The 22,829-nt window shown below is 61.6% G+C and overlaps 2 protein-coding genes across 4 annotated transcripts in view; both read left to right on the plus strand.

The window, feature by feature from the left end:
* The first annotated feature begins 4,139 nt into the window (after positions 1–4,139).
* On the plus strand, positions 4,140–5,464 carry ISG15 (ISG15 ubiquitin like modifier). Its single transcript, XM_082615105.1, has 2 exons — positions 4,140–4,244; positions 4,705–5,464. Exons 1-2 carry the CDS (start codon positions 4,242–4,244, stop codon positions 5,335–5,337), a joined length of 636 nt encoding a protein of 211 aa, XP_082471231.1. The 5' UTR covers positions 4,140–4,241; the 3' UTR covers positions 5,338–5,464.
* Positions 5,465–7,363: 1,899 nt separating this feature from the next.
* AGRN (agrin) overlaps positions 7,364–22,829 on the plus strand; it is a 47,181-nt gene continuing 31,715 nt past the window's right edge. For 2 of the 3 annotated variants that reach the window (XM_082616322.1, XM_082616323.1), the window contains exons 1-3: positions 7,376–7,698; positions 9,891–10,152; positions 21,749–21,796. In XM_082616322.1, the coding sequence (XP_082472448.1) occupies positions 7,492–7,698; positions 9,891–10,152; positions 21,749–21,796 (517 nt within the window). In that variant the 5' untranslated portion in view covers positions 7,376–7,491. Of the gene's footprint in view, positions 7,699–9,890; positions 10,153–21,748; positions 21,797–22,829 lie in introns of all 3 variants that reach the window. The other variant, XM_082616324.1, reaches the window with a different exon arrangement.

Consider the following 22,829-nt stretch of genomic DNA (forward strand, 5'->3'; position numbering starts at 1 on the left):
ATTTCTTTTTTAAAAATCTTGTTGTATCTTTGCCATGTTTAATAATGGTCATCTGGGGACTTCTCTGGTGGTCCAGTGGTTAAGACTCCTAGCTCCCAATGCAGGGGACATGGGTTCGATCCCTGGTCAGGAAACTAAGATCCCGCATGCTACACAGCATGGCCAAAAACAAAAACAAGAACAAAATAATGGTCATCTGAAGGAGATTGAGAGAGTTTCACATTCTGTATTCTTTGTTATGCTTCTGGTTTTCTTTTTATAATACTAATATTATTTATGCAAGGAATAAGTCAAGATAGAAACTTAAAATAATATAAAGAAACAATTTTTTAAACTGTTTTGTGCATGTTAACAACTTTGGTGCCATATGAGATTATTTTGGGGGAGGGGAGGTGGAATGATCAATTCATATGCAAAACAATTTGCTTTTCTTTCCAGTCTTTTACTTATTTATTTAAAAATTTATTTATTTGATTTTTAATGTATTTAAAAGTATTTATTTTTAAGTATTTATTTTTATTTTATTTATTTATTTACTTACTTACTTATTTATTTTTGCTGTGCCATGCAGCATGTGAGATCTTAATTCCCTGACCAGAGACTGAACCCATGCCCCCTGCAGTGGAAGCCTGAAGTAATAACCAGTGGACAACCAGGGAATTCCCTAAGTATTTAGTTTTACTTTTAGCTAACATATGCCTGTGATGTGCTATTTGTGATAGTAAAAACTTGGGAATAACCTACATATTCAACAATATGGAACTGGTTAACTAAATTACACTCTATTCTATAATGGACTCATTATACTATGGGTAACATATGCAGCCATGAAAACAACTTGCATAAAAGTATCTGTTTATATGGAAAAATGTTTGTGATATACTTGTGAATGAAGCAGTTTACAAAATGGTGAGAGTAGCATGAGGGTTTCTTTTTTTTCAGTTTTCTTTTGTTTTTTTTTTGTTTTTTTTTTTGTTTTTTTGTTTTTTTGCGGTACACGGGCCTCTCACTGTTGTGGCCTCTCCCGTTGCGGAGCACAAGCTCCGGACACGCAGGCTCAGCGGCCATGGCTCACGGGCCTAGCTGCTCCGCGGTATGTGGGATATTCCCGGACCGGGGCATGAACCCGTGTCCCCTGCATTGGCAGGCGGACTCTCAACCACTGCGCCACCAGGGAAGCCCAGTTTTCTTTTTTATTGAGGTGAAGTTCACGTAACATAAACTTAACCATTTTAAGGTATATAATTCAATGGCATTTAGTATATTTAGTACAACCATCACCTCTATCTAGTTCCAAAGCATTTTATCATTCCCAAAGGAGGCCGTGTCTCCATGAAGCAGTCACACTCCCCATGCCCCGTACCCCCCAGCCCCTGGCAATCACTAATCTATTTTCAGTCTCTATGGACTTGCCTATTGTGAACATTTCTTTTTTTATTTTTTTCTTTTTTTTTTGCGATACGTGGGCCTCTCACTGTTGTGGCCTCTCCCGTTGCGGAGCACAGGCTCCAGACGCACAGGCTCAGCAGCCATGGCTCACGGGCCTAACTGCTCCGCGGCATGTGGGATCTTCCCGGACTGAGGCACGAACCCGTGTCCCCTGCATCGGCAGGTGGACTCTCAACCACTGCACCACCAGGGAAGCCCTAATTATTTTCTTCTTTAACTTTTTTTTGGCTGCGTTGGGTCGTTGTTGCTACGCGCAGGCTTTCTCTCTAGTTGCGGCGAGCAGGGACTACTCTTTGTTGCAGTGCGTGGGCTCCTCATTGTGGTGGCTTCTCTTGTTGCAAAGCACAGGCTCTAGGCACGTGGGCTCAGTAGTTGTGGCGCGCAGGCTCAGTAGTTGTGGTGCACGGGCTTAGTTACCCCTCGGCATGTGGGATCTTCCCCGGAACAGGGCTCAAACCCATGTCCCCTGCATCAGCAGGTGGGAAGTCCACCAGGGAAGTCCCTTAACCACTGCACCGCCAGGGAAGTCCCTTGTGGACCTTTCGTATCAGTAGAATCACACAATATGTGACCTTTTGTGTCTGGCTTCTTTCACTGAGCACCATGTTTTCAAGGTTCATTCACATTGTAGCCTGCGTCAGTGCTTCATTGCTTTTTATGGCTGAGTAATATTCCATTACAGGGATGCCACACTTTGTCTATGCATCCACCTGCTGATGGGTTTGGTTGCTCCCCCAGTTTCTACCATTCATCTCCTGTGAATAGAGCTACTGTTAACATTTGTGTGCAAGCATTTATCTGAACACCTGTTTGCAGTTCTCTCGGGCATATCCCTAGGAGTCGAATTGCTGGGTCATGTCAAAATTCTGTTTAACCTTTTGAGAAATGACTAGACTGTTTTCCACAGTGACTGCACCATTTCACATTCCCATCAGCAATGTATGAGGGTTCCATTTTTTCTACATCTTCACCAACACTTGTTATTATTCCCTTTTTTTTTTTTTTTTTTTTTTTTTGCGGTACGTGGGCCTCTCACTGCTGTGGCCTCTCCCGTTGTGGAGCACAGGCTCCAGACGCGCAGGCTCAGCGGCCATGGCTCACGGGCCTAGCCGCTCCGCAGCATGTGGGATCTTCCCGGACCGGGGCACGAACCCGTGTCCCCTGCATCAGCAGGCGGACTCTCAACCACTGCGCCACCAGGGAAGCCCATTATTCCCTTTTAAATTATTATAGTTGTGCTAACAGGTGTGACATAGTATCTCACTGTGGGTTTGTTTGTTTTTTAAATAAATTTATTTATTTATGGCTGCGTTGGGTCTTGGTTGCTACGCGCGGGCTTTCTCTAGTTGCGGCGAGCAGGGGCTGCTCTTCCTTGCAGTGCACGGACTTCTCATTGCGGTGGCTTCTCTTGTTGCGGAGCATGGGCTCTAGACGCACAGGCTTTAGTAGTTGTGGCACGTGGGCTCAGCAGTTGTGGCTCACAGGCTCTAGAGTGCAGGCTCAGTAGTTGTGGCGCACGGGCTTAGTTGTTCCGCGGCATGTGGGATCTTCCCGGACCAGGGCTCGAACCCGTGTCCCCTGCATTGGCAGGTGGATTCTTAACCACCGCGCCACCAGGGAAGTCCCTCACTGTGGTTTTGATTTGCATTTCCCTAGTGACCAATGATGTTGACCATCTTTTCATGTGGTTGTTGGCCATTTGTATATTTTATATTTTAAAATGTCTATTTAAGTCTTTTGCCCAACTTTTAATTGAGTTGTTTATCTTTTTGTCGTTGAGTTGTAAAAGTTCCTTGTATATTATGGATACTAGACCCTTATCGGACATGTGATTTGCAAATATTTTCTACCATTTTGTGTATAGTTTTTTTTTCACTTTGTCAATAGTGTCCAGGAGTTCATTTTTGTAGAAAATAAGATACATCTCTTTCATTGAAACAATCAGAACAGGGACTTCCTTGGTGGCGCAGTGGTTAAGAATCCGCCCGTCAATGCAGGGGACGCAGGTTCAACCCCGGGTCCGGGAAGATCCCACGTGCTGCGGAGCAACTAAGCCCTCATGCCGCAACTACTGAAGCCCACACGCCTAGAGTCCGTGCTCCGCAACAAGAGAAGCCACTGCAATGATAAACCTACGCACAGCAACAAAGAGGAGCCCCCCACTCGCCGCAACTAGAGAAAGCCCCACGCAGCAACGAAGACCCAAGCAGCCGTGAATTAATTGATTGATTGATTGATTAATTAAAAAACAATCTGAACACATATTGTCATAAACAAATGGTGGTTATCTCTGGGTAGTTTAGATTGTCACTATTTTATGTTATCTGAATTAACCCTGGCAATGATTTCCGAGTTTACTAATTTTGCTGATTGGTAAATGGAAAGTGAAAGTTTCCAATTGTTAGCTCATGTCATGATGTGTGTACGTCTTGCAAAGGACCCGAGGTGTTGGGACATGCGGGGGTTTCTGAACACACACCCCTGGAGGCCGGGATGCTGACACAGTCCCCAGGCCCCGCTGGCCAGGTGGAAAGCCCCAGCTCACCCCTACCTCAGTTCCTTGTCATTGTCATTCTGTTTTGTTTCTGCTATTCACTCCAGGGCCCGCCTTGGGAAAAGGAAACCGAAACTGAAGCTGAATTCGGCTACTGTGTGGCTGGCTCCCCGATACCGCCCTCTGACGTGGTTGCTCAGGCTTTAAAAGGGCTGAGCTGCCAGGGCTGGAGAAGAGCTGAGAGCGGAGAGGCAGCCAACCAGCGTTTGCGGAGGACCTGGCGCCAAAGCCCACAGCCATGGTGAGGCGGGTTTGACAAGTGGGGCAGGTGGGCTCATACCCCTCTCCCTGGTGGCATCTCCCAGGGGCGGAACACCTACATGTGCAAGGCAGGCAGAGCTGCTCAGAACCCCCAGGTTCTAAAGCGTGAGGGGAGGGACGGGGCTCCTTCTGACAGCAGGGTCTGGGTCCTCAGAGGTGGGTTCTGCCCAGTGGCCAACCCTGAGATCCCTTGGGATCAGCACAGGGAGGCATCTTAGCAGGTGAAGGGAGGCAACATGATGGTTGTGGGTGGTGGCTATTCTTCTAGAAATGCCCGCATGCACTCTCCAGCACCTGGCGTGCCCCTCCTGGTGGGTGGGGAGGCTGGAGAGGAGGGAGCAGCATCTCCGGGGTCTAACAGCTTGCCCCACTGCCAGTGTCACACGTGCAGTGGTCCCAGAACTGGTGCCAGGGTCTCTGAGCCTGTGTGATGCCCACAGGGTAGGAACCTGAAGGTGAAGATGCTAGGGGGCCAGGAGATCCTGGTGCCCCTGAGGGACTCCATGCTGGCATCCGAGCTGAAGCAGCAGATCGCCCAGCAGATCGGCGTGCCCGCCTTCCAGCAGCTCCTGGCCCACCCGGACACTCGCAAGGTGCTACAGGACGGGGTGCCCCTGGTCTGCCAGGGCCTGGGCCCCGACAGCGTCGTCCTGCTGATGGTGCAGAGCTGCAAAGAGCCCCTGAGCATCCTGGTGAGGAATGACAAGGGTCGCAGCAGCACCTACGTGGTCCGGCTGACGCAGAGGGTGGCCGAGCTCAAGCAGCAAGTGTGCCAAAAGGAGCACGTGCAAGCCGACCAGTTCTGGCTGACTTTCGAGGGGAAGCCCATGGAGGACGAGCACCAGCTGGGGGAGTACGGCCTCACCACCCTGTGCACCGTGTACATGAATCTGCGCCTGCGCGGGGGAGGGGCAGGGCCAGGAGGGCCGCGGGGAGGGCGCCCCATGGAGCACCAGGAATACAGTTTCAGCACCCTCTGTAGCACCATTCTGCACCCTTCTGGTGAGACTGGGGGAAGGGTGGTAAAAGTGGTAAGAGGGGACCCAGGGTCGCTGGGGGAATCAGCAGGCTAGGGTGGCCAAGTTAAGGGACAAGCCTAGTGGGATCAAAATCATGGCCTCCGCCTGCCCCCAGAGAAACTGAAAATGTGTCCCCACATCTTTGGGAAATTAACTTCTAGAGAAATAAAAAGAGGCATATCTGCTGGAGCCCGTCCCTGTCTTCACATTGAGCCATGGTCAGCCCAAATGGTCTGCACAAATGGTCCCCACTCCTCACATCTGGCTCAGCAGATAGCACAGGGAGGGGAAGGCCTGGCGAGGTCCCAAAGGCCACAAGGTGAGTGTCCCTGGAAGCGGTGAGTCCGTAGGGCCTGCCTGGGCCAGTTGTGAGGGAGGCTTCCGCACACCAGCTGGGGGCTGGGTGCCTCTTGACCCTCCAGGAACCATCAGCCTACACTGTCCAGCCTGCGTTGGTCTGGGGAAAAGTGGTGACAGGGCCTTGGGCACTCACATCACCATCAGGGCGAGCTGCTGAATCAGCAAATACGCCCTCCTTCAGGGTTGTTCATGGAGGGGCCGCAGCCAGTAGGTGGGGGGGTGTCTGGGATGGGGGTCCTCCCATCCACGTGGAAGAGTTTGTCCCAGATAAGGGGCACCTAATTTGGCAAAACTACAGCCACCTCCACACCGGATGCATCTTTCCGTGCCAGTTTTCCACATGAGCCACTCGGGAGCCAGGCTGAGTCAGCCCTGGACACGGGGGTGGGGGTGCGGGGGAGCATAGAACGTACACCTCTCTGGGCCAAAGTCCATGACTCTGGGGACACTCAGTCCTCCGCCTTCAGACTCTTCAGTGGCATTTGGCTGGAGACCCAGAAGCCCCCTTTCTGGTCTGTGGGGGTCCGTATCTGAGCTGGGGGACCCCCCAGGTCTGGCTTGCCTGTGGCAGATATGTGTAGACATGCAGGTGTGTGTGGGGGAGGGCTCCTGGCTCCAACCTCATTTCCTGGGCCCCCAACCTCACCTCTTTGTCATCCTGTAACTTAACAAGTGTAGGCACACCCCCTCCTTTCTTGAACCCCCCCCACCAGGGTCTAGGCGACGTAGGGTCCTCCCGAGGGGCCTCCGCTGCTGCTCACCCTTCATTGCCTCCGGCTCACAGATCTGGGGCTGGCTTGGGTGAGGGGATGTGCGGCAGGCCCGGCCCTGGAGGCACAGAGGGATCTCCTCTCCCTCCCCACCCCCACCATCTTCAGCTAGGTCGGGGTCTAATCTGGACCCTCTGGATCTCGGTTTACCGCCCTGGACCCTGCGGGAATGTCTGGAGAAGCGCCTTGGGGGAGCTGGGGAGGGGGCGTGGCTGGCCGTCCACCGCAGACGCGATCGCCGCCTCGGACAGCAGGGGGAGCCCGCAGCCCTGCAGAGGGTCCGGAGCTGACCCGGGACCGGGAGGTGGGCGGGTCTGCGCTCCGTTGCGACCAATCGCCGCAGCCCCCGGCCCGCATTGGTCCCGGCAGGCCGGGGGTCCCGGGCCGGCCGAGCTTCCGTCCCCAGTTCCAGCGAGGGGCTGGGGTCCCCCGTCAGGTCCCTCCTGCCGGGGGAGGGGCGCAGCCCTGCAGGGCTCGAGGGGCGGCGGGGCCCCGGATCTGGCAGCCCCTCCCCGCGGCCGGGGAGCCCCCGCCGCCCCAGCCCCGGCGCAGCCTGGAGCCCCTTGGAAGTCCCGTCACGTCGCTTCCAGATTATGCATTAACCCGATTTCAGCCGCATTTCCTGGCGGGGGTGGGGAACGTCCGCGCAGGCGGGGGAGGGGCGTCCGTGGGGGTTGCGCCGCAGCAAGGAGAGCACCCTCGATCCCGCCCCGCCCCCGCCCCTCGGCCGGGCCCGGCCCATCACCCACATTGTACCGACCCAGACTGGCCCCCTCCCTCCCCCAGCCAGGCCTCCGCCCGGCGCCGCCGTCCCGGCGCTTTGTTCGCGGCCGCCGCGGGTCGCAGGGCGCCGGGCGGGCCGGGGGCGGGGGCGGGCGCGGGCGGGCCGGGAGGCGGGGGGGGGGGGGAGGCGGGAAGGGGGTGGTGCTGCCCCCGGTCCCGCCCCCGTCCCGCCCCCGCGCCGCCCGCGCTCCCGCCGCCTCCCAGGAGCTGCGTCCCGTCCTGTCCAGTCCAGTCCCTGGCGCGGCCCGGCCCGTGAGCTTGCTCCGGCCGCTTTCCGCCGTCCTCCGCCCGCGCCATGGCCAGCCTGCGGCCGTCCGGCCAGGCTCCCCTGCAGCCACTGCTGCTGCTCCTGGTGGTGGCGGCGCGCGCCCTGCCCGGCGCCGACGGGACGTGCCCCGAACGCGCGCTGGAGAGGCGGGAGGAGGAGGCGAACGTGGTGCTCACCGGCACCGTGGAGGAGATCCTCAACGTGGACCCGGTGCAGCACACGTACTCGTGCAAGGTGGGCCCCCGCGCGACCCCCGGGACCCTGAGCCCCCTTCGGGCCGTCCTGGAAGCCTGGGTTGGGGGCCTTTCCCCCGCGATCCCGGCCCCCTCGCCCGGAGGTCCTCCCATCGCGACGCCGGCCGCCCCGCTGAGACCCCCGCCCCGGGCCGTGGGAACGAGCCCCAGACGCTCCGCAGCACCCGCGCCCGCTCCCTTGGCGACCGCCGACCCCCGCGTGGGGCGCCGGGTCTGGGAAAACTCGCGAGCGCTGGAGGGAAAGTTCTTGCGGTGCCGCTGCCATCCCGCCTCGCGGTGCCCAGGCCCCGGAGACCTGATCGTGTCTGCCCCTTCAACCCAAGCCCACTCCCTTACTGGAAACAAGTGCGCCTCCCCCCAGGGAGAATGTTCGGCTACCGCACCCCCTACCCACCGGCCAAAGAAAAGGAACAGGGGCGAGGGGAGGTGACGCTTTCTGCTTGGGGTGGAGGTGGGGTTTTGGCCTGTGGTCAGTGCTGTCGCCCCCCTCCCCCCAGAGGCGAGAAGGGGTGGTCAGGAGAGAGTGGAGGGGTGCACATCTTATCTCCCAACCCCAGGGCTCCTGGTGGGGCATGCTGCAGTGATGGGTGTGGGGGCCGGAGCAGAGAAGTGGGCGGGGCCGTTCCTGAGCCTCAAGTGTCGGGGTGCAGGGCAGGTGCCCCATCCTGCTCCTGAGAGACCTGGATCTCCTCCGGCCACAGGGAGGGGGGACTTCCCTGGCCTCTCCTTCAGTTGGATCTAGGAGCCCCCTGGGATAGGTCTGGTGGGGTTTTTCCCACAATCTGTTCCTAGGGAGGGCTCAAGGGACCCAGGGCCCTGCCCCCCCTCTGGCCCCTAAAACCACCTCCCGGACCAGAAATCGGATCATTCCTCTTCCTTGGAGATGGGGAGGGGTGGCAGCTTCTTTCAGCCTGGCCTGTTCGGGCTACAGCTGGGATCCCCCGCCGGGCCCCCTCCCCTCCACCACCGCCAGGGCACTTTGCCAAGTCCCTGCAGGATTTTCCCGACTTCCTCCCCGCTGCTCCTGGGTGTGGCTGGGGTGGGGGGAGGCGATGAAAGCCACCCAGCCCTCCCCTGCTAGTTGTCGTCCTTCTAGAGCCTACTGTGTGTCTAGGGGTGGGGGTGGGGAGTTGGCCAAGGCTCCCCCACCTCCCCTGAGCCACTGGAGGGTGGAGGGAGTCCCTGCAGATTTCTCAGACCCGAGGCTCCCAGCAGGGGCGGGCAGGTGGACGGGCCACCATTGTCTTTCATTCCCCATTCTGGAAGTCCTGGCCCCCCAGAGCTCCCGAGGAAAGGGGTGTCTTCCGAGGCGCAGCATGCATGGGCACGTATCCCCATGGACCTTTTCCTTTAGGGCCGCCTGTTCTGACTGCAGCCCCTGCGACCCTCCTCCCCCCACCCCCAGCAGGCCGTGGGCGTCCCAGGGCCTGGTTTGTCAGAGCAGGTACCCTCGGGGCCCCAAGAGCAGAGTGGGGAGGGCGGGGCTGCCCTGTGCTGCCCAGGCTTGATTTTGAGGTTCACAGGCTGCCTTGACCGCACTCACTGTAGGAGCCTTGCAGGAGGAGGGCGTTTCACCTGCTGGGGGGCATGGTGTCTTCGCCCACCCACAGGGCTGCACGGAGCCAAGCTGGCCCGGAGCCCTGAGCTCAGAGCTCATCACCCTGGAACTTCATCATCCACCTTAGCTGCTCCTGGCTCTGCCCAGGGGTGGGCCGGGGCAGTGGGTGGGTCGATAGGGAGAGTGGGGCATGGAAGGCAGGCACCCCAGGCCGGCTGGGTCCCCTTCCCGTAAGCAGCCTGAGCCGAGATGGACATTATTGGAATTGGGGTGGCTGGGGTCACTTAGACCTGGCGGTTGGGGGGCTGCTTCTTGAGGAAAGGGGTGTGTTTGCAGGCCAGGTGTCCTAGTGTGTGACACACATGGGTGGGCAGTGGCATCCATCGTGTGTGTGCTTCCCTGCAGCTTCCTCCTGGGGGGCTGACCCAAAGATCTCCACACATCTGCCCAGGGTTTGGGTCTATCTACTCTGGACATCTGGCCTGAGCAAGTGAGGTGGGAAGAGAGGAAAAAGCCCAGGTGCCAGTCTGGTGTTTGCCTCTGGCCTCTGCGGCCACCCCTCCCCAGTGGGAAGAGGATCACTGACACCTGTGCACCCCCCACGTCCACCCCAGGTTCGGGTCTGGCGGTACTTGAAGGGCAAAGATGTGGTGGCCCAGGAGAGCCTGCTGGACGGAGGCAACAAGGTGGTGATTGGCGGCTTCGGAGACCCCCTCATCTGTGACAACCAGGTGTCCACCGGGGACACCAGGATCTTCTTCGTGAACCCTGCCCCGCCGTACCTGTGGCCGGCCCACAAGAACGAGCTGATGCTCAACTCCAGCCTCATGCGCATCACCCTGCGGAACCTGGAGGAGGTGGAACACTGCGTGGAAGGTGCGTGAAGGGGCGCAGGGCAGAGGCGGTGCCTGGGGGGCAGGAGAGAGTTTGCTGCAGGCGAGCGCACTTGGCATCTTGTGGTCCAACCTCCTTTTCTGAGTCCCGGCTCCCTGGCTTCCCAGCCATCTCAGCTCCAGTCTCTGATCTAAGCAGCGCTCCCCACCCTGGCCCTGGAGGTGCCACCATTCTTGGTCTTGGAGCCAAGTGAGTCCAGCCCTGCAAAGGGACCGGCCTCCTCGTTCCTCCCCTCCCCCTCCGTAGTGCTGCGTACCCCTTCCTGGAGTTCCCTGTTCTAGGAGAGAGGCTGGGACCAGGTGAATGAACATCAGTTGTCTGTGTTCTGCAGAAGCCCAAACATCTGTTTAGACAGGGCCCAGATGTTGAGCAAACTCGTTGGGGTGGGGCCTAAGGGTTGTGCTGGAGGGGGGGCTACCTCGCCATGTGTTCCAAGAGGCCTGTCATTTCTGGGAGGGGCAGTTATGTGGAGTGGGCTGCTTCCAGGAGTTTGAGTGGGGGTGGGATCCCCTCACAGAGGTACAGAACCTTTCCTTGTCCGCTCTCCCCACGTGTCCGTTCTGAATGGCCCAAGAGCATCCCTCCCCCACCCCAGCCTCTGAGAGGTGAGCAGGAATCACATGACCAGGGCTCACCCACCCACCTCAACCCAGGAGAATCCCAGTTGGGGGCTGAGATCCTTGGCTGAGGAATGTAGCAGGGAGAACAACGAAGGAACTGCCCGTCGCCCTCACATCCTGTCTGTCCCCTCATGGCTGCCTGGGAAGGGATGTACCGGGGAGGGCGGAGAGAGGAGAGAACGCTTCCTCCCAGGGCAGTGGGAAGGGTCCTTGACTTCCTGTCCTGGGAAGGTGACCCTGTCCCTCTGATTTGCTCTGTTGGCCAGCAGGGAAGTTCCATCTTCTACCCAACTTACTGCTGTGATGCTGGCTTGGCTCTTGCGGGGTCCTGGGTGGTGGACTCATCTGGCCTGGGGTGGACTGTGCAGGGCAAGGGGCAGGGCCTGAAGTGGGGAGCCCTGTAGCATCCTGCTCAGCCTGTAGTCCGTTGCTCCTGGGGCTGTGTCCGGGGTCCCGGCCTGCAACATCATACACAGAGGCCATTGGGGCTGTGTCCCTGGTCCCTTGCAGCACCAGCTTAGCTGAGGAGGTCCCAGCATGGCCCTCCCACCAGGCGAGGACTGGAGCCCCTGGCCCTGCTCTGGAAGCTTGTGGTCTAGAGAAAAGATGGGAGGGTGGCATGGAGATGGGGCAGGCTGTGGCGTGTGATGCCCAGTTTTGAAAGATGAGTTGGGGGCTAAGGAGAGGGGTCAGGGCGCAGAGAGTCCCCTGTTTCTGCAAGATCAAGAAGGCGCATCATCAACTCTGCAGCTGGACGGGTCCAGCCTGAGGGTCCACGACTCAGTAACTGAGGCCTTCTGTGGGGTCAGAGGGCACGAGGCAGGAGGGCCACCCCGGGCAGAACAAGATTTGCCGTCTCGCCAGATCCTGCTCTACCCAGGCCGGGCCCTGGTTCCGGATACATCAGGCTGGGCAGAGGGACACCTGGGAAGGAGGGCCCCCAGGGAGAGCTCCCAGCGAGACTCCACCTACTGTATGCTGGCTGCCCAGGACAGGGACCAGGCTAGGCCCCCAGCTCCAGTGGGGCCGGTGGGGGGAGAGTGGTGCTGGGACCCACAGGCCAGTGTGTAGCAATGGGGTGAGCACCCAGAAGGGGCCGAGGCCACCAGACTCTTCTGGGGTGGGCCTGCCAGGAGGAGAGTCTTGGGGAAGGAGGTTCGTGGAGAGGAAAGGAAAGGAAGGAGCCTTGACTGGAGCCTGGAGCCTTGTGGTAGAGCCAGGGTGGAGGGGAAGCCCCCAGGGAGAGGCGGGGCCCAGAGTGAGAAGCTTGGGGTCCACTGTAAGGGGCCGGGGAGCCCTGGAAGTTTTGAGCCCATGACACGGATCCCTTCTTTGGAAGCAAACCGGGGCGCCTTGAGGTGCAGGGGCTGCGGGCAGGGTGGGTGCATCCCAGGGACCCCAGTTAGATGGGGGTGCCTCCCCCTGGAGCCTCCCAAAGGCCTGAGGAAAAAGGCCCCCTGGAGCTGGGGCCAGGCTTGGGGAAGAGACAGTCGTCTCCCCACCTCCCCCAGCAGGATGCGGCTGGGAGGAGGGAGATGCCGACCTCAGACCCCAGTCCAGGCTCTCCAGGGAGCCAAGGCCTCACCCTAGTGAGGAGTTAGGGTTAGGGATGGGCAGGGCTTGAACTAAGATGACCCCTCCCTGTCTGATTCTGACCCTGTTCTGTTCCTGGGAGCCCACAGCTGCCCCTGCCCTACAGGGCCCAGAGTGAAGGCTGGGCAGCCACTGATTTGTGGAGGTCACCCCAAGACCACCCAAGACCCCTGTCTCTAACACACCTCTCCCTGGCCCCCAAAAGGCCCACAGCCGCCAAGGTCAGGGGCACATCCTGCCAAGCCCGCCTCCCTGGATGCCCCCAGCTCAACCCCACCTGGGCCCCAGCTCTACTGGGACTGCCTTCCTCAGTTTCTCCCCCAGGGCCTGCAGGGTCTTCCTGGCTCTGGGCCGCTTCCCCAGCCTCCAGCCCCCAGGAAGCTCCTCCCCTGTCCTCCGCCTGGGGAGCCACATTCCGAGCATAACTGAGACAGGTATGTGTCCCTCCCTCTGCACTACCTGTGGGTGAGGGAGACCGCTGCTCTGCTGCAGAGCAGCCTCTTCAGGAAGAAGCCCCTCGTCCCCTGCCTTGTCAGGGAAGCGGCCTGGCCTTTTCCAGTGCCAGCCGCCCACGCACCATGAGCCTACCCAGGCTGGCAGCTGAGCAGGCATCTCCTCCAGCCTTCAGCCACTTTGCCCTGGTCTGGGCAGCACCCATACACTCCCACCACTCTCCCCTCCCCCACCTCATGAAGACTGGGCCTGGGGCCCCCTGAAGCCCCTGAGAGGGACGCAGGCCTGGGGCCCTTTCCCAGGCCTTTCCCTGCCCACTAGAAGCCAGGAGCAGAGAAAGGAAGTGTTGTCTGCCCTCTCCAGGTCTGGCACAGGGACAGGGTCGGTGAGTCTGGCTCTGGCCCAGCTCAGCCCTGCCCAGCCCTGAAGCCCGGGGTCCTGGCGGCCGTGGCCTAGCCTGGCCAGCCTGATTCCAGTGAGCACCCTCCCTCCCTTCCTCCCTGCCAGGCCAGCCTTCTAGGGCCTTTGGGAAGGCCGTCCTATATAGCTCAGGCTGGAGAGGTGCTGGGTCCTGGGCCGCCGGCCCAGCACCGGTGCAGGCCCTGTGGCCTCGGAGCTGGATGTGGGCTGCAGACACCCCCAGACAGGGACTGGCTGTCCCTGAAGCTGAGCGGGGGCCGGTGGAAGTCCAGGGGGCGTTTCCTGGGCGGGCCCCCTCTGCTGTCTGGCACTTAGCTGCTGTACCCCAAGTCCTCTGAGCCTGTCCCACTCCCGCCACATTCCTCCCTGAGGTGGGAGGTGGCTGCTTCCTGTCCCTGTTTCCCTCTTCCAGACTGTAGGTTCTCACCCCACCCCTCCAGAGCCGCCTAGCGCCCTCTCGGCCCCTCCCCCAGGCAGGTCCTCGGAGAGAAGGCAGGCCCAGGCTGGAGGCTGCCCGCCCAGGCTTTCTCCTTCCTTCCAGCAGCCAGGGGTGGGGCATCAGCTCAGGTGGGGCGTGAACCCCCGCTGCCTGTCCTCTCCCCACCTGGGGGTCCGTGGTAGATAGTCAGCGCTAGAATGGACCTGTGCCGGCTTTGACTTCCCCTGGGCCCACGGTGGGCTGGCTGGCGTCCTCTCTGGGGCAGCCCTGGGGGCTTGGGTGGGGGGCTGCTCCTGAAACCAAAGGCCTTTGGATCGTGTCCCTTCACTGTGCCGGACTGAGCTAGTGGAAACAGCTCTTGGCTTTTTCCAGACCCCACCCCATCCCCCTGCTCCACACCCAGAGAACAGCCCTGGCCTCCATTCTCCCCTGCAGATTGGAAATGCAAAAAAAAAGTTGTTTTGAAACTGTCCTCCCCTCTCCTGCTGTCTATACTGGCCTCCCCCAGGGTGCTGAACAGAGTGGATTCCGGTGGGGCCTGCCTGTTCCCTTACAGCATCTCTGGGGGTGCTGGGACCCATGTGCACAGAGGAGAAATTAGATTCACCTGGTCAGGGATAGCTGACCCAGGTGTGGGGCTACAGCCCCCTGCCCCACCAATCCTACAGGCTGAGGTGGGGGGAGTGTAGTGGGTGGCATGGGGCTGCCAGGTAAGGTTAGCAGGGGAGTGGGCCCAGACTTCAGGGCCGTGGATCTAGCCAGAGGTCACTCTCACCATCACCCTGCTACAGTCAGGCCGGCACAGCCTCCTCCAGCCTGCTTTGCTTCCTTCCTAAAGGGTTAATTCCCCCCAGCCCCCTGAGAAGCAAAGCCTGCCCCCACCCCTATCACCACAGGAAGGTGGAAAACAGCTGCAGAAACAGGCCTCTCTCCTGCCCCTGCACCCGCCCCAGTCCTTTGCCTCCACCTGCGGGCTCCAGGCCAACTGACCCCCCGCCGCAAGTGCTACCCTTGTCTAGAGGCTTGGGGCGGCGGGCGGGGGGGGAAGAAAAATGGGCTCCCTTTCCTGTCCTGTTCTGCTGGCCCCAGCCCCCCCTCACCATTGAGATAGGGGAACCATGGCTCCCCACGCAGGCCCCCAAGGCCCAGCCGGGCTGGGGGCTGCAGGCACAATCACTGAAATAGCCCCGGTAACCCTTGACACCCCAGAGTCCCAGAGAGTGCCCACCTCTCATTGAAGAGAAAAAGGGATCTCAGAGATGAGACAGCGCCCTAGTGACAGTGACCCTGATGACAGTGAAGCAGCTCACGAGAGGGCCCTGTGCCCCCACGGGCTACACTGGGGCTCAGGAGGGATCACGTTCCAGGCCCAGGCTGTGGCTGGGAGCCGGGCAGGGGCGACCTAGGCCTCTGGTGGAGTTTCCAGTGGGGAGGGAAGCTCCCCTAGAAGGGGCCTCTCCCCCCAGAGCAGATCCTGAGAACTTCCTCTGAGGAAGGCCCCCTGCCAGGGGCTGCTTACAGCTGGACCTGGGTAGGGCAAGAGGGCCCCTCCCCACTCCCCTCCCCACCGGGGCACAGAGGCACGGGAGGGGCACGCTCTCTGTCCTCCCAGGCCGCCTGCTGTTTCCAGCTGTGTGGCCTGCACGTGCGCCTGCAGCCTGAGGTGTACCAACCGGCACTCGATTCTGATTGAAAGCCCAGCTGGGCTGTGGTTCCTGCCACCCTTGTATCAGCCGGGGGAGGGGACCCTGCAGGCGCTCTGCCAGCGGGCTGGTAGCAGGCAACCTTGGCTTGGGCCCCAGGGGCCTGCCCTCCTGTGGCTCCCGTCTCCTGCCTGCTGCTCCAGTGTCCAGCCACGCCCTCCTCCCACTCCCCGTACCCGGCAGAGGTCTGGGCCCCGCCTCCTGTGGGCTCTGCCTCTGGGTTCCTCGATGCCAGAGGTGGAAGGACTGTGGTAGGGACAGGAAGAGTCGCTGGGGCCACTCGGATTCCCTGTCCCATCTCGTGCCTGCTGGACCCTGAGTCTGGCACCGTTAGGGGTTAGGTGTGGCAGGTCAGGAGAGGCTGTCTGCCTCTTGCCTGAGGTGGGCCTGAAGCTTCCCTGCCCCTCCCACGGGCAGCTGCCTCTGGGCTGCCCCGCGCCGGCCCCGGCAGAAGCAGGCAGTCTGTCCCTCCAGCCACAGATGCGGGCTTCCCGTGTACACTAGGGCGAAATAAGAGCACAGCATCTGGGCCAGACTGTGGCCTGTCCCTGACCCACCAGTGGGGAGCAATGTGCGTCCACTTCTCTCCCTGGAGGGGAGGCGGTGAGGGTCGCTAGGGTCCATTTGTGAATCCATCCGTGGGTTCCTTCCTCAGCCACCCGTCCGCTCACGGCCCAGCAGCAGATCCTCACAGGGCCCTTCGAGGTTCTGGACGGGCTTTCCAAGGAGGCCAGGTGTAGCTGTGTGTGGAGGAGCGAAGGCCAAGGGGGAAGGGTATTCCGGGCACAACAAGGTCTGAGATGCAGGGAACAGCAGGTAGTCCCTGTAGCTTGGCTGAGGGGTGGGAGAAGGCAGCTGCGGGCGTGGTGCGGGCCAGAGAGCTGGAAACCTGCACTCAAGAGCTACAGCCTACTGGCTGGGAGAGGGGGACCCTCCCCTCTGAGCAGGAGCCTTCCCACCTGACGCTGCGCCTTTGCTGCTGGTCCCGGTCACCCTCCCCCACGGGAGAAACTCCGCCTGCACCCTGGCTGCCTCTGCAATCTCCTGTCCTGCGTCTGGTCTTCCGTCTTTGCGGCTCTCTCCTGTCTGGCCGGTATCTCTGCCCTTTTGTCCCCTGCCTTTCTGGTTCCAGTAGGTGTGTCTGTTTGTCACTCCTCTTCATCCTGACATCCAGCTGGTCAATACTTCCAGGAAGCACTGTCCCCCAGCTCAGACCGTTGTGCTGGACTGTGCATCCCTCACTGCCTGGCGTGGCCCTCAGCAGGACACAGGGTCTCCACTCACCAGGCACTGACCACACGTGGGTGCCACCCTGGCTCTTCCAGCTTTCTCTTTCCTCCCGGAGATGGGCAGGGCCTGGCCGAAAGAGGTGGATTTGGGGCTGTCCTGGAGGGGAGGGACCGAAGGCATGGATCAGCTCCACCGCGTCCCCCTTTTCTGCAGGTGCCTACCGTCCCCCTCCTCTGTTCGTCTGGCGCCCCCTGGTGGCTTCAGCCTATGTCTTGGCAGGTGTCCAGGTCCTGGACTGGGCTCCCTCCTCCCAGCGTTCCCCAGGCCGGAGGACCCGCCCATGGCCCCTGTCGGCCTGAGGCCTCACCAGGCTGGCCCCTCCTGGCCTCCTGCAGCCTCCTGAGCCCGTTCTCACCTGGGCCTCTGTAGTTGCCTCTGTCCGGAGGTGCAAACCCCTCTCCCCATCCTTCGGGTTTCTGGACAGATAACCCCGCCTCCCCCGACCCTCCGATCTCTAGTGCACCCTCTGTCCAGGGTAACCTCCCAGGGTGCAGAGAGCCGACCCGACTCGGGACACACCTCCTGCACTGAGCCTACCCCCGCAGGAGCTCAGACGGGCTGCTGAGGGAGGCTGGGCCCCGGGCAGGATGAAGGCTGAGTAATGAGGGAGGAGGGGAGCCAGGGGTCAGCGGCCGCAGCTGCCGTCCAAGCAGCCAGCGGTCGCCACCCTACGAGCTGGTTCTGCTGAGCCCCTTCCCCAAACTCTCACTCAATCCCACCGCCCGGCGGCGCCGGCTAACCGGCAGAGTGTGGTCCCTGCCCGGGGGCTGGTGGGTGGGCACACAGCCAGCGGACTCAAACCTGGGCGCCTCCCGGCCTCGGCCTCACCTGAGGCGGCGATCGGGGCCCGGGCTGGACGCCGGCTCCTTCCCAGCGGCGGGCCCGGGTCCAGCAGCGACGTCCCGCCGTGAAACGCCCATTGTCTGCTGAGGCCGAGGGGGAGGGGACGGCCGTAGCCTGAGACCAGACACCAGGAGGCCGGGGCTGGGGGAAGGGGCCGCCCTGCCCCGTCCTCTTCCCCTCCCCCACCGGGACGGCCAGACACCTGTGACTCCGGGCCGCCTGGCGGCCGGCGCTCGACTGTTCGATGCGCTTCACACACAAGCGGGGTACCCTCGAGGTCCCGGCGGTGGGGACAGGCGGACCCCGCGCTCCGCGGGACCAGCCGAGGCGCCGCCGGCCGCGAGGCCCGACATTAAAGGTGTGTGCGCACGCGCGGTGTGTGCTCGCCGCCGGGAAGGCGGTGCCGCCCCACCCCCACCCCCTCCTTTCGCGGGGAGCTGGGCCCGGCCCCTCCGGTGTGAGGGAGGGGTCATCTGCGTAAGAAAGGGGTCGGCGGGGGGGGGCAGTAGGTAGGACTTCCCATCCTCTCTAGACTCCATTCCCCATCTTCCTTCTCAGGGAAGCACCTGGAGGGGCGCAACCACACCGTGTGCTTGGGGGCACACCCAGTGTGTTGTGTGACTGAGGGGCAAGTTTTGCATTGCATGAGGGCGTGCAGTGTGTATGCACGCAGGTGAGTGTGTGACACCCAGTGCCTGTGCAGACTTTAGTGAGTGGGTGTACATGTATCTGCGTACGTGAGACCTGGGACATCGAGTGTGTGTGTACACATGTGAGCAGTAGCATGGTGCTGTGTGTAAGCCCAGAGGGGGGCCGATTCTTGGCTCGGAGCACCCTCTGTTCCTGGGGTCTGAGCCTGCTGTGGCCTGGTCAGGGCTGAATGATTTTGAGTCTGAAGATCCCAAAATAGCCCGGGTAGCCTGAGCTCCCCTCCCCCAGCTGGCTCTGAGGCCTCAATGGCCCTTTGTCTCTCTGAAGGCATCCAAGCCCTGTGGGGGCTCAGGCTCGGGCTGGGGCTGGGAGGGACCGGGCTGCATGCGGGTCCCCTTTCCCCAGGCCAGACCTGACAGGCCTTGAGCACCGCCGCCACCACCACCACGTGAGCCCTAAGGCCAGCCCATTTGCTGGCAGAGTCCAGGGTCTCTGCCTGGGGGAGGCCTGCCCTGCCAGCACGGGCTCCCCCTGATCCCAGGGCTTGCCCCTCCCACACTCTGGTCCCCTTGCCTCCCCTCCTCCAGCAGGGCCCACCCATGATGTCCCAAGCTGCAGTGACAGCAGACAGGGCCCCTGTGCGGGCGTGTGCCCAGTGCGTACGTCTGTGCTTTAAACCCTGGCACTGTCTGTGGGCCCCTCCCTGAGTCAAGGGATTCAAACTGCAGTCCTGGGGGCTGCAGTGAGAAGTAAATGGGAAATGTGTCACTGCCTGGGCTCACCACACCAAGTTCTGGGCTGTGGGCCAAGCTCTGCCCGGAGGAGATAAAAAGTCAGACCCTGCCCTGGGCGCTCCAAGTCCGGGGCATCGCCACTTTCAGTGTGGTGTGGGCAGTGCCAGGGTGTGGTGAGGTGAGGTGAGGGGGTGGGAGGCTCCCCTGAGGAGAGAGTGAGGCCAGCCAGGGGCCGGGTCTCCAGGAGGCCTGACAGATTGCTACTCTGGGTCCATCGCGGCCCAGGGTTAGGGGGGACCACTTTGTGTATTGACTTTTCCTGCAAGGTTTCAGTAGACCCTCAGGTTCCAGGGCTCCAAGAGGTTTGAAGACCTCCGCTGTGGGTGATGGGGGACCCGGACAGGGTGGGCTGACCCTGCTGGGGTTTGGTACTAGTGTGCCTGGGCGCAGAACTGAAAGGAGTCCAAGGAGATGGACCTGAAGAACTGGGTGCTGGCTGGCAGGTGGTTGTCCCAGCCAAGGAAGGGCGGGGGAGAGCCCAGCCGACGGGCAGGGAGTGAGCGAGCTGTGTGTGGGAGGACCCCAGGGACATGTTTGTGAGGCAGCTGCACACGTGAAGGGGGAGGACGGGAGTCCCAGGTGGGCCGCGCGCCCTGGCCCGCTGTGACGTCAGGGTCTCGACGTTCCCGGAAGGCCTCTGGGGGGCGCTCCAGGCTTGCGGTCTGGGCCTGGAGCCCCGCGACTATTTGTATAACGCTCATTTACATGGGACTCATTTGCATGATCCTGTCACCTCGCGGACGCGAGTTGGGGGTGCGCGGATGGTTTGAGGTGCTGCTGTCAGTTCCTAGGGTGGGGTGGCGCACCCTCTGAATTGAGCCCAGCCCACTCCCCACCTGTGTGTATGTACCTGGAGACGCTACCCCCACAGTGCCTGCGTCGCGCCAGCAGGAGCAGAGACATTGACACGCACACGCAGTAACACGCAGACCGCAGCCCAGAACCGGGTCCTTCGTGCAGGCCGATCCCCCCTGCGGGGACACAAACAGACCCTCGGACACTCCGCCGCGCCGCCGCTCACACGCACAGCCCAGCCCAGCCCGGCCGGGTGGGAGCGGGAGGGGACCCTGTCCCGCCCACCTACTCGCCCCCACTCCGCAGACCCCCACCCCGCCCTCACACCTGCCTTCTCTCCAGCGCCAGCCTCCGCTCCCCCTCATCCCCGACCCCGGCCCCCATCCCGACCTGCGCCCTCCCCAGCCCCAGCGCCCACCTCTGCGCCCTCCCCGGTCCCCCCAGCCGGCCCCCAGCGCCCGCAGCCCCTGCGCTCTCTTTTGTGCCGTCGCCCTCCCGTCCTCATCCGCCCGATCCTCCTTGCGGCGCGAGCCGCGACTCCCCGCGGACGCTGGGGTCCCCGGAGGCGTCTTCCTTTGTCTCTGCTCCCCGCCCTCCCTCCGCGGCGCCCCTCGCCCCTCACTCACCGCCTCGGCCCCGGCCTGGGCGCGGGGAGCGGGCGCGGCCCTCCGCGGCCGGCTCTTTCTTCTCTCCCTCCGGAGGCGCGCTCGCCCCTCCCGCTCGCAGCCGTCGCCGCTCCCGCCTCTGCCGGGGACCGAGCAGCCGGGACCCGCCGAGTCCCGGGCGAGGGGCCGCTCGCCGCCCTTCCCACTCCGACCGGCTTCTCCTGGGCAGCCGCGCGGGCAGGATCCGGGGCTGCGGGACTCCCCGAGGCTGGCTCCGGGAAGCCCGAGCCCAGCGGGAGCCCCGCGGAGAGCTGCTGGCGCCTCCGGCCCAGGCCCTGGCCGGTGTGGACGGCAGGGGTGGTGCTGGCCCTCGGTTCCTCGTCCGCCTCCCTCCGAGCCCAAACTTGGGATTTCTACTCCAGGAGAATTCTGCACACCTCCCTTTATGAGCCTCAAGGGCTGTGGAGGGGGCCTGGCGCCCCCCCCTCCCCAGCTGTGACTGGAGCTGAACTTCAAGAATATAGCGGCTGTCAGCTGGCCCAGGGGTCCAAGAATGGGGCGAGTGGCACCGAAGAGGCCCAAGGGCGCCCCGTGAGGACCCCCACGCCTCAAGAGTGGGGGCTGAGGATCCCGGGCCATGCCTCCACTGCCGCTGGAGCGGGACCCCCGGCGGCGGCGCGGGGTCTCCCTGCTGGTGCGATATTTCATGATCCCCTGTAACGTCTGCCTCATCCTCCTGGCCACCGCCACGCTCGGCTTCGCGGTGCTACTCTTCCTGAACAACTGTACGTCTGTGGGTGTGGCAGCCTCCTGGGCCCAGGTGACCCTGCCTCTCTGCTCGCTGAGGTCCCCTGCCTCAGCGACCAAAGATGAGGGGACAGGCGGGGTCACAGAGAGGCCACCAGCTGTGACGTGGCTCAGATGGGCCACTGCATCTTCTGGGAACACCATGGGTCATTCTCTGGACGCCTGGGCCCCCCAAAGGCTGTCTGTGGGCTGGCGGGGGGCAGGGGCCGGCCCTCATCCTGAGCTACAGAGACAACTTTCATTGGGGGGTTGGGGACAGCTGGCTACGCTGGGAATGAGGGCTTTGGCAGGGCCTGGGGCTCATCTCGGGAATAGGTGGCCGCCCACACCCCTGCCACTGGGCCTCCCTGACAGGTGTCAGACCACGATGGTGCAGCTGGAGGGGCAGAGAAAAGCCAGGGCCTCTGCCGTCTTTGTCCACCTTCGGGGCTCAGAGTGGAGCCAGGGAAGGGATGTGTGCAGGCAGGGGTGACCCTTCCAGGCTGGACAATGGGACAGACTATGGAAGGACTGGCTCGGGCCAGGGAGGGGGCGGCGCCTGACTTGGAGATTTGTTTTTTTCCAGACAAACCTGGGACCCACTTCACGCCAGTGCCCCCAACGCCTCCGGATGGTGAGTGAGGGCTCAGTTGGTGACAGATTGAGCTTGGCAATCTGTGCCTGGAGGGGCGGTGGCACTCTTGGTGGTCAGGGGATCATTCTTGGGGTGTGTACATCAGACATGTTAGCAGTGTCTGGAGCAGCAGGAGGCTGGATGAGGGAACCTGGGTCCTTCCTGGGGAGTCCACAGTGGTGGACGGCAAAGGGAAAGTGGGGTCCGGAGTCCCTGGGCCTGGCCCCATCTTGGCCTCAAAGTTGGGACTGGCTTAGTCCTGGAGCCCAAAGGTTGAGAAATGGGTCAGAAGATGTGTACAGAGGGCGTGGGCGGCCAGGGGCTCAGGCAGAGGGCCTCAGCAGGACCAACGACAGCTGCCTGAGGAGGGATGGGCGGGTCTGTTCCTGGACTGAGCAGGCTGGGCCTGGCCTTCTTGACCTGCTTTGTGGGCTGGGGCCCGGCCTCCCTGGGGGGCTGCTGTAATTAAGCTAATGTGAGAGGGGAAGAGAGGAAGCTGTCAGTGCCTCAGGAGGGCAGGGGAAAGGGGTGGCCTGGGGTCCTCTTGGGAGAGGAGGCTGCTCCCAGTTCTGCTTTCAGTGCCTGGGCCCCCTGCTCACAGGCACGGCGCAGGTCCCTGGAAATACACAAAGGGCCGTCCATACATGGGATGGGCCGTGGGAGGGGGCATGTCTGCCCTGGGCTGGGGGTTTGGGCCCAGGACTGAGCCTCTCACAGGCTGTGGACAAGAGGCCTGGAGCTGGCTGGATTTAAACACCTTCCTCTCTCCCGGCGTCCTCAGCCTTCTCTCCTCAAGCCCCAAGGCCTGCTGTGTCTCTTTTCCTTCACACATGTGTTGGCTCGCCCCACAGCCTTCCGCTTGGGCCCCACACCTGCCCTCTGATCCCACATGGGCCCCACACCTGCCCTCTGACCCCATCACACATTTCGGGACAGCTACCCCACATGACCATCGTCAACCCTCCCAGGCACACACACAGAACATTCTTGGTCACAGGCAGGGCTCAGGGCATGCGCTCCACCCTCCAACCTA

Source organism: Mesoplodon mirus, assembly GCF_964341445.2.
Source record: "Mesoplodon mirus genome assembly, chromosome: 3".
NCBI classification, from domain to species: domain Eukaryota; kingdom Metazoa; phylum Chordata; class Mammalia; order Artiodactyla; family Ziphiidae; genus Mesoplodon; species Mesoplodon mirus.